This window comes from Diadema antillarum, unplaced genomic scaffold, assembly GCF_040938485.1.
Source record: "Diadema antillarum isolate AM-2024a unplaced genomic scaffold, OU_Dant_1.0 seq00001042_RagTag, whole genome shotgun sequence".
NCBI lineage: Eukaryota > Metazoa > Echinodermata > Echinoidea > Diadematoida > Diadematidae > Diadema > Diadema antillarum.
This window is the reverse complement of record NW_027271873.1, coordinates 1272655-1284347: the sequence shown is the minus strand read 5'-3', so window position 1 is coordinate 1284347 and position 11693 is coordinate 1272655. Positions and strand designations below refer to the sequence as shown.

The 11693-nt window shown below is 36.4% G+C and overlaps 1 protein-coding gene across 1 annotated transcript; it reads right to left on the bottom strand.

Moving 5' to 3' along the window:
- Positions 1-9197: 9197 nt before the first annotated feature.
- Positions 9198-11482, bottom strand: LOC139743026 (adenosine receptor A2a-like). Its single transcript, XM_071653531.1, has 2 exons — positions 11285-11482; positions 9198-9956 (listed from the first exon to the last, which is right to left on the bottom strand). The coding sequence occupies exons 1-2, from the start codon at positions 11480-11482 to the stop codon at positions 9198-9200; spliced, it is 957 nt and encodes a 318-aa protein (XP_071509632.1).
- Positions 11483-11693: the final 211 nt, after the last annotated feature.

Sequence of the window (11693 nt, the reverse complement as noted above, 5' to 3'; positions counted from 1 at the left end):
ATTGTACAAGTTGTTTTTCTCTTTTCACAATTTTCCAAAGAGCTATAGATACATCATGCGAGTATTAAACAAGAAGAAGTCACGTCTGCTCAAATTGAATCTATAAGTAAAAGGCTCTTTCCTGGTATGCCTACTTCTCTATCACTTAGATATGCTTTCTCCATGTTGTACTAATTTCTATAATCTTATTCTTCCCCTAACTGTCTTTTATCCGTGATTTCCCCTCCTTCAAATAAAAACATTCGTATCACATTAAAGTGTTTTTTTTTCCTTATACTGTAAGTAGCAGCACAATAGCTAGGACATAACTGAAATAATATTGTCTGAGATCATGGAGATGTTGGTGAATATCAACTACTTGTTTTGTGGTTTTGAATCCTGCATCAAAGGCATCTCTTCGACTCTCGTTTCATTTCTATCATTTTAACATTTTTTTTTCAATCAATAACGACTTTTAAATTCCTGTATAAAGAAGTTTGAAGGTTTGATACAATGAAACTTCAAATTACACATAACTCTTTTTTTTTCTGCTTAGCTGAGAGAGAGAGATAGAGAGAGAGAGAGAGAGAGAGAGAGAGAGAGAGCGAAAAACCTTAGTAATGCAATGAATCTTGAACTGGTTAGGTTTGCCTATAACAATGTATAGGCTTGCCCGATTCTTACAAAACCTTGGGAGGTTTTGAAATGTTACAAATCCTGTAGAAATATTCCAATATAAGTATATCATACGTTCGCGTGAACTGCTACTTGAAATAATGATAATAATAATGATAATGATAATGATTATAATATAATGATAATAATAGAGAGACTCTTTATATAAAGCGTCCGTTCTACCTATAAAGATACTCATGGCGCTGTGGGAACATAATATTACGTTACAACAGATTATCATAGAAGAAAAGAACAATAAGCAAACAAACAATAGATGTACATATACAAACATGTAAACAATTAATTGTCAATCTAAATCAAGTATTAATGTAAAATTGAAATACGTCAACAATGGTCAAGGTGAATATAATTCCAAAAGTAAAAAAAAAAAAAAAAAAAGTCGTAGGACTAAATTCTAATCACATTTTCTCTACTATTGTGTACACTCTGTCCAGCTGTGACATCAACCACGTCAACACAAAATTATATCAAAATGAGAGGTTGAAAACTTTTGAATTGATTCTTCGATTTTCCCTTAAATTGAGTGCTTCCAGTCCAACATTTTTGCAAATGCTGAATACACAATCTTGGAGATCCCAAACTTCCCCTTTAAAGGAATGATATAGTTTGGTTGAGATGGGGATGCACGTTTTAACTTTTTGTGAGATGAGTAGATACCATGCTAGGCCTATATAGAATATGAAAAGAGCGTACATATCGAAGATGAATTCAAAAGTTTATTTGTTGAAAATCGGTTATCATTATTCGAAAATACAGTGGTCCTATCCAAAGGTGGGACCCACCTATTAAAAGGTTTGATCCTGGACAATAAACTTACCTGGGGTTCGCATATTGATACTGTATGTCGTGTTATTTCAAGGAATATAGGTGTTATAAACAAAGTTACATTTTATCTTCCCAAAAATGTACTTTTTATGTTATATTCTACTTTGATACTACCTTACTTAAATTATGGGATACTCGCATGGGGAAACACTTTTCTACTTATACAGAAAGAATATTATTATTACAGAAAAAAGCTCTTCGTATCATTTGTCACAAATCGTGGAGAAGTCATACTAATAATTTATACCACGAAAATAATATTTTGAAAATTCATGATCTTTATCGTTTGCAATTAGGACAATTCATGTATAAACTCACCAACCATTCTCTCCCCCTTGTGTTTGATTCCATGTTTTTAAAGAATGAAACTGTTCATGCATATCCAACCCGTCAATCCCATGAATATCATTTGCCTTTGACTAGAACGGAATTCTCTGGATAATAATATAAAAGAAGCTTTAAGTTTTCATACATTTTCTTTAAAGTTAAAGAATTATCTAAAAACTTCGTACGCAGCATAATTCATTTGTCTTCTTTTACTTTTGATTTTCAAAGTTGTTGTTGCTTCGTTATTCTCACTACTCTTTCTTCATCAGCGAGCCCGTGCTTCTGTGCCTCCAGTGCCCTGGATATGACCCACCATTTTCCTCTCCTCTCCCCTCCTCCCCCCCCCCCCCCTCCTTGTCCACCTCGGACTTACTACCTTCTTCACTACTATATCTTTCTACTCTGTAAATGCTACGGAGCTAATTTTAGCTCTTTTTCCCGCTCCTTAGGGAGCGTGATTAGGGACCAGTCCATTTGGAGTGAAATTTGGAGCGAAAAATTTTCACTCTACCAGAGAGTGAAAATATTTCGTCTTTTAAGAGCGAAATCTACATCTTTTAAGAGTGACTTTTAGCTCCTCACTCGAGTGAAATGATTCTGATTTACAGGTGGAAATCATCACTCTTTTCAGAGTGAATTTTAGCTCTTCAAGCGACGGTTGTTGCGCTGGTATTTACACACGTCCAAGCGTGCACACACACACACACACACACACACGCACGCACACACACACACACACACACACATACACGCATTCACACACACACATATGCATATATTCCAACGTACAGATACATGCAAATATACATACACTCGGTCACTAACACATGTATATTTAATAACACTGCATGTACTATTTCGCATGCATTATTTCGTGTGTTGTTTTTTGTTTGTTTTTACATAGTCAGGATTCTATGCATATCATTTTAACAAAGTTTAATCTTGACAAACTTATATAGTTAAAGCTTGTCTGATGCTTGTACGACAACTTGTTGGTATGTCAGGGATACTGTTCACAACAAATACTAATTATGTATTATGCAGAGTGGCTTCAAGCATTTAAAGTTCCTATAAGTTCCTGGAAATAAAACATCCATAAACAATGTGAATATATTTCCAAAATTGGCCTTTTGAACAAATATGTAATTACATGTATTTCATCTAATTTCGTCAAATATCAGACAATTGAACATGTGAAATATTGTTCAATATTCAACAAATTTAATAACATTCTGGTTTTTAGGGCAATTCCAAACTAAGTGAATAACAAATCAGATCTGATGACATTAAAACCTGAAATGCTAATAGGATGCGGTATATCTATGAACACACACTTAAAAGCAGATCATTTGTCTGTACATGTGCAGTATTGAAAACCCAACTTGGAATACAAGTGTATGTGCAAATGAATGAGTCGCTGAGTAATAGAGACAACTGTCAAAGAGACTTCTTCCTGACAATGAAACAATAGTTAGCAAAAACTCTAATTATCATGGGGGGGGGGGCAGTGGGTGGTGTACAGACACTAACATTTGGTGGGTGTTTCAAAAGTCTTATGCAACCCCTGATTTGAAAGAGCTGAAATATGTGTATGTTTTGGATCATACTCTCTGATAGACAAGACTGAATTGGATAAAATGCACATTCACGAACAAGACAATTAATTTTACAGCAACAATAACTGTCAAATTGCCACCATTCTTCCATTGACTGATTGAAGCATAGGGCTATATCATCTTTGACCATAGTAATTAGAATAATTCATGTACACAATGTACAGGTTTTTAAACTTTTTAAACAGTTCTATTTTATTTTTATTCATCGATTTTGTTTTTCTTTGGTTAGCTTAGTGGGAAATACAGAATTGAGGAGAATTTCATTAGTTCTTGTCTAGGAAGTTACCAAGAACTGTCTAAATTTATTGAACCATTATTTGTATGATTATCCTACGGCAAAAAGTACATGAATACTCTTATTTTCCCCCTTGTATACAAAAAATCATTTGCCTAAGTCAATCATATCATTGTACTTGAAGAACTTTGCCAATTTGCTGGAATTTGCAAAGGAAATCTGAATGTCTGAGTAGGTTATATGAAGGAAACGTTAGATTTTAAATTGCTAATAACATATAAATCCATGTGAACATTATTCAAAGAATGCAATTTCCTAAAATTCATGTGTACAAAAATACAACAGCATACTGTACAAGTGTATCAAAATTGTACATTTTGTAAAGCACTGAGATCATCTATCCAAACACTCAGTGATCAAGATTGAAAACCACTTTCAGAATACATATTCAGATACATTCAAATACATGTTTGTCATCACACATTTTGTGAATTGTCAAGACAACTGGAAAAGAGAAAATCCAAGTAACAAAATCACAAGACATACATGAGTATGATTACGTGCCTTTGTTGACCTCCATTATCTGGCTGATCTAGCAGAGGCACGTTCTCACCGGTGGCTTGATATCAGCAGGGATTCATAGATGAAGGATATAAAAATGTCAAGAGTCTGTGATCGACAAGTCTATTGTTGGAATTCCATGAAAGTGAACAAGACTTTGTGAACAGGTGATCCACTGCTGAAAGATGTCTTCCTCTCCAAGAAGGGTCGTATCATCAACAAAATTAAATACCATTGGTGCTCCACCCACCAGCAAAAAAAAAAAAAAAAAAAAAAAAAACAGCAAGAAGGGCTGGAGGAAATCACTTACTGGAGTATCTGCACATGAACAGAATTAGTACAGTAGAGAGGACAGATAGACAACAGGGTCAGTGTACAGTGTTCCTTGCAATTAAATCATGTGGGGTACCGTATTCTCTGTTTTCGCGCACATTTTTGTTCAGTGCATTTTTCCATGTACATGAACCCAGATAAAATAGAAGTTGAACAACTCGGGTCACATTCTGCAGAGAAGAACAAGTAGAATCTTGTATATGGGTAAGGGTGGGAAACTGATTTTCAGAATCCTCTTTCTCTTATTAAGTGAAAGTGGTTCAATATCTTGTTTTTATTGTGATGTTAGTGACTAAATCATATCATTTTAATTTGCTATGAGGCTACACTCACCTAGATCCATGGCATAATCAGCGAGATGAGGCCTTCAGACTGGGCTACCTGCTGGGAAGGATTCTTCAGCAATGTCAGATCCCCAGCTTGAAAGGGATTTTGAGCCGTTTTAGGATTGATCAATTCAAACTCCATACTGATCTGTGTAGCGGCACGTCAGTAGACCTGTATGAAATCAAAGCCGAGGTGAAACATGAGAATATATTAAATCAATCTTTATTGTACATCACTACCCTAAACGAAGTGGGTTGTCAAATGGTTTCAATCAGCAATAAGGATTCAGTCAGTGAGACAATTTTGGGAAAAGTGGGTTGTTTTGTCTAGGAGTTTGCATTATTCCTCCTTCATTTTCAATTCCATCATACTTTATTTTCATCAAACAAAAAGTAACACATCATACAGATTCTTTTGTCAATTCATACTGTTGAACAAATTGAAAATGTAAGTAACGTCATAAAACATGATACGAAATAAATACACAAATAATTCAATTCATACTGCTGAAAAATTAAAATATAATACAAAATAAATACACAGATAATTAGAGGTTTTTCTATACAACGAGAAAACATTATGCAATAGTAACTAGTAGATCTAGTAATAGATAAAACGATAGAGTACTGAGTAGATATTAGTGATTTTCTAAAAGGGCCTCCTGTTAAACGAAGATTACTTGTAAGCATTAAAAAATACCCTATAATCTGTATCATATACAATCAGAAATGTACCGTATAGACCTAAGCATCTGATAATTGACATATAATTAACAACTTACCCTCTAGAATATGTCTAACGTTAGATTGTATAGATCTGTACCAGAGCAGTCAGAACCAAATTTGCCAAGAAATGGCCAACAAAACAATACAAAAAATAAAATGTTTTGAACACACGAGCACATTGCCACAGGAGTCCCATACACACACACACACACACACGGACGGGCACAACAACACACACACACACACACACACAAACACTGCAGCTTCACACACAAGTGGAAGCCTACAGTACCGTACCCTGGTTTTCCATGCATCCACAGATAGGCCTACATGTAAGAGTAGCTAGACTATGTAAAATATGCACGCGGGAGCCCGTCCTGGGCCCTTAGGTCCGGTAAGGTAGTCCCCTGCAAACTTCTGAGACAAGACACTCACTGTAGGCCTACCCCTGTATTCTCGAGAGCTTCGACTATCCCAAATGGGGTCTATTTTATCCCTCTGAAAAAGCCCACAGTCTATTTGGTACAGTACTGGCGGTAGAGTACAGGTTACACGGTCTATCAATCGCGTGACACTGTCTTGACAGGCCCAGCACGTAGCCGCTGTAGGGATAAAGTACTAGGCCTACGCAGACTTTATTGCGATTTAGAGTTTAGAATAGAACTTGAAATATTGGTCTAGTGTAGTCCAGCTGCTCGTCTGAGCTGGCACAGAAATTCTTACAGAATTATAAATACCTTTATGGCTTAGGTTTTTGTTTGTTGCTCCCATATCTTGATTGACCGAGTCATCCTCTCGTATGCCGGCAGACGTGCATGATGGCGATATGTTGTACGTTATACGTTATACGACGGACGGCACTAGCACTGCACTGTTTACTTACAGTATACTAGTATGTACATAATTACTTGTACGTACACACGATAAGGTAGGTCGCAAGAAGTTGCTGCGGCGACATCGACACCAAAATCAAAGTGAGAACCCGTCAACCTGTGCGATATGCGCATGCTCCATTATTCACTCTCCAGACAGAGTGAAATGAGAATTCTCATCAGACAAACGTCACAACAAACAGCTCCTTTTCAAAGAGCGAAAAGAATTTCATGGTACAAGTCAGCTCGTGGAAGACCCCAGGGACCCGGCATTAGCTCTAAAATGGGTGGAATATCGCTCGTACACGTTTCGCTCGAAATCGGAAGAAAAGTTTCCCTCGGTGGTGGGAGCGAAAAGGTATACATACCGTCTAAAAAGATTGACTTTACAGTCTTTTTCGAGCTAATCACATTTAGGTCGAGAAAAAGAGTGAAAATTTAGGTCGCTTACTTTACAGAGTATCCTCCTCAATTTTTTCCTTACAAGAGAGCCGCCATGTGTTTGTTAATGTGCGTCCGTAAGTGTGCTTGTATCTGTGTATTACTCTTGTCTGTTTTTTTTTTTTTGTTTTTAATTTTGTTTTTGTTTTGGTTTTTTTTGCTACCGCTTAGGGAAATTTGTTGTTGTTGTTGTTTTTTGCATTTTTTTCTTTATGAGGGGACTGCATTCTACAAGCTCTGCTTTTTAGCAGTCCCCTCCATTTCCAGCAATATCGTTTATGCATTTACCACAGTGACGTAACAGATATTTGTATCTCTGTTGATAATTTACCTATATTTTTCTTACAATGTTATTCTGTTCATCGCATTGTGGTACTGATTTCATGACGTCTGTGTATATGAGTGTTTCTTTGTATTTCTTATTTGTTTGTTGGAAGTGAAATAAAATCAACTTGACTTGACTTGACTTAAAAGGACCACTTTGCTTTATTTTGCTTTTGGATATCTCAGCCATTCTAAAATTGATTTTGATCAAATAAACTTTCAATTCCTTTTAGGGTTGTATGCTTTTTAGTATTTCATATAAATGGTTTCTAATCGTCCTGCAGGAAGTTAAAACCTATCTCTCTTAATTTCTAGGACTTAAATTTTAAATCTTTCTTACGACTTAAAATATTTTAAGTCTTTAAGACTTATTTTAGGTGGCTTCGATTAAAAGTTGAGTGTCGAAGCTGTTCGCAATCTAAATCTAACAAGGACTTAAACTTTCAGCCAATCAGATGACTTGTAAATGACGTCATGCGCTATCTTGAACCGCCTAAAACCGGAATTGGCATTGGCCGTCACTTTGCTTCATGCGCGATGCTAGATAGCGTAGTCATGAATTGCAAAATATGCTCTGTTTTTCATCATGTCGTATTTCATTTTTTCTGGAGCCTACATGTGTATGACAATCATCTCTATATTTTGTAACTTATCGATGTTTGTGAAAAATGCATCAGTTTGATTTTGATAAAATAAATAGACCTTTACATGTGAAGAAAGTGCATCAATTGGCTGTCATTTTCAGTAGTCTGAGTTTAAACCCATGATGGATTTATTTGAAATAAATCCAAGGAAGGCTTAATATAAGTCTTTCGTCGTTTAAATCCAAGCTGGATTTATTCTAAAAACAAGTCTAAGAAAGATTTAAATGTAATCTAATAAGACTTTAAAAATAAATCCTATAGACTTGAAATTTAAATCGAACATAGACTTAAATTTTTAAATCCTAGCTAAGACTTACCTTTAAGTCCTAAGGTTCTGTCTGTATTTACAGTCCGCTAGGACTTAAAGAAATAAATCCTTAGGACTTAAAAATAAATCCTAGAAATTAAGAGAGTGAATACCCATCTCCACCAGAACTATACTATCCCTTTAAGCATGCGGAAGCGGAAGTGACGTATTGATCAAGAAAGAGGAGACGTACGTGTCATTGCTGGTTGCAGTCATTGTTGATGTCGTTATAATCCTCATTTCCACGTGTCATATAATGTATGGGAAACGAGAGAACTATTCAGGCACTAACACAAAGACATGTGTTGTTCAGTGTATTTATAAAGACTTGTAAGACTTTACTTCCACATTATCAGTTTCAGAGGGATGGGAGGGGGTCCATGTGTACAATATACATGTAGATCATTCCGACTGTTCAGTTAAAGGGATGGTATAGTTTTTGCTACGACTGTAAGATGGGAGATTCAGATTTTATAACTGTTTGCGAGATAATTCGAAACCACTTATTGAATGTAAATAAAGAGCATACAATTGATAATATATATATGTATATATATAGTTTATTAAATGAAAATGGGTTTGATATGGCTGAGATACCCCAAAACAAGGCAAAACAAAGTGGTCCTAAAGGTTAGGACCACTGTATTTGGATATCTCAGCCATTTGAAAATCGATTTTAATCAAATGAACTTTAAAATCATTTTACAATTGTATATTCTTTCATACTCCACAAGAGGTTTCTCATTTTCTCACAAAAAATTTGGAAACCTAAAACCTCATCTCAACCGGAATTATACAACCCTTTCATCTTTTCTGTCATTTTTATTTGCCTCAAAGGTTGCCTTTAAAAAAGAAGACGCATGTTTATCTACTGTGTTTAAATTCTATAGGTTAAAAGACATAAATTGATTTAAAAACATGTAGCGTGTTATGCTGAGACTTTCAATCAGGCAGCGAGGACATGAACATGGCGTGTAGTTGCATTTCAAACAGAATCACCAGTTGCATGATCTACTGTCTCGACTCCAGTATCGGTAGTCTTGATTTTGTCGAGATCCCTTGCAACATTTCTACTCACAGTCGACAGTGTCGCCGGGTTTTCATCATCCCCTCGTCGACGACACCAGTTGCGCAGAAGCTGCCGAAAGTCCCCAAGACGAGTCCAGTAGATGATTGGGTTGAGAATGGAGTTTGTACCGACAGCCATAAAGGCAACAATATAGAAGATTGAAAGCCAGAAAGGCGCTCCGTACCGTCCGGTGGAGGAGTCGTACAGCAGAAGAGCTTCCGGATTTGCGAATTGGAGCAGCAAGGGAAAGCTCATGAAGAACCAGCAAATAACGTTGGTGCCGACTATAAGCGCGAAGGTGCACATGATCTGTTTGTTTTTTCTCATGCGCTGCGCGTACGCGTCCGAGCTCAGCCCGACGTTGCGCATCGACCTGGCGATCGTTGCGTACACGGCCACGTAGGTGACGGCAAAGGCTCCGATGACTATCAGGAAGGCGATCACCACTTTGGAAAAGAAGGGGACGGAGTCGACCCCGCGGTAGGTGACCATGTACATGGCGACGTCGGCCAGCCAGATGATGAGGCAGACGGCAACGCAGCGCGGGAAAGTAGCAAGCTGTCGTCTGTTGAACGGGTCTATACGGATTAAGATCAGGTTGTGAAAAGCTACCGCAAGGGTAGTCAGCAAGCTAGTCATGGAAGCTGCGCCGAACACGCTGGCGACAAACCTGGTCTGTAAAACAGGTTAATTTAGGGACAGGAAATAAGAAACTTGCATCACAACATAACTTTTTTTTTGATTTTTTTCTTGAACAGAACATAGCATGTTCATGATGGTATACAAAAATAGTTGACTGTACGATGAAAAAAGCATGTATACATATAACAAAACCAATCTTATTACATTATCTATGCTCTGATGAAAAAAAAATATAGGTCCCATTTATATATTTTAAATTGTTTCATCATATCTATATATTTAAACATTCTTATTATACTTATAATCATTGTCTTATCAAATCACTTTACTATCTGACTAAACCCGATTTCTTCGGACATACAACTCATTATTTTTATCTTGTATCTGCACACTGCTGTGAGCGTGTAGTGCAAATAAACCTGCATGTAGTATAATCGGTACGCAATATGTTTGAGAGGAAAGTGTTAATTGAAATATTAATATATTCACTTGATAACCGATCAGCTAGCTCGTTTTCCAATGAGCCCATTCCTCAACATTAAGTCTACAAGTCTAAAATTACATGCACAATGCGCTTGAATTCCGCCTACAGATTATAAGAAAATCATTGTGTTGGTGTCTTCTTGGCGACATAAGAAATAGTTTGAGTGTATATCCCTTACTATATCCAGTTGTATAACTTTTTCAAATATCAGAAAAGGGATTTACTGCGAGTTTTTATTTTGCCTGTTATAGAATGTAAGTATGTCATCAATGAAATATAAAACAAGGGAAATACTTCAGCAACAAATGATTTGGATCATGAATCAGCGTTTTACTCCTTTCTCTTATTTTTCCTACTTTGCAAACTATTTTGCAAGCAGGAGCAATAATGATCCCTTCATTACTATATAACTATATATGATATGGTTTCTTTCTTTTTATTTTCACAAAATGGTATTGTGATCAAACTCTTTTTTTTTCACTTAAAATGTATATAATATCATTACCCAGCCTTATTAGCACTGCCGAGTATATAACAGACTTTTTTTCCGTTGGCTTGACAAGCTGTCCATTTCAAACTTCCTATCTATTTGGCAATTTTTTAATTGATATAGCACCACGCGGATCAATGTCACATAAATTAGTTTTAATTCCACCACCTTTATCATATAACAATTCAATTACAGGTTTTGATATCTGACATGTTCTGTATTCATATACTCATGTAGTGTTTATGATTGAATGTAACTTTGTTGAAAGTGAACAAGGAATGAAATAAAATAGAATGAAATAATGATATACATCTACGTATCACGTAATACTATTATGACATATACCAAGATATACATCAACATAAATACCGAAATAAATATACTCACATCTTTACCCAACAACTTAAATGACCGCTCTACGGCAATCAGAATGCCCGATAAGGAGTCGGCAAGCGCGATGTTGAAGATGAACACACTGGACACCTTCCACAGTGACCGCGAGAAAACGATCGCCGCCATCGTAATGCCATTGAAGAGGAAGCTGACGGCGCCGAGCACCCACACGACGATCACGGTGCCGATCATGATGAGAGAAAATCCCTGACGGATGTCGCAGTCGACAATGTTAACGATGATGAAAGATCTGGCGGGAGAAGCAATTCTTTTCCCTATCTTTTTTTTTCACTGCCGGGATGATGATGCTACCGAATGTAATAATACTGAGGAACATCAATGATGTGTTGAGGAGGTATAGTAATTAACAGATTAGAAGCTCCGAGTCAAGTGCAATGTAGCC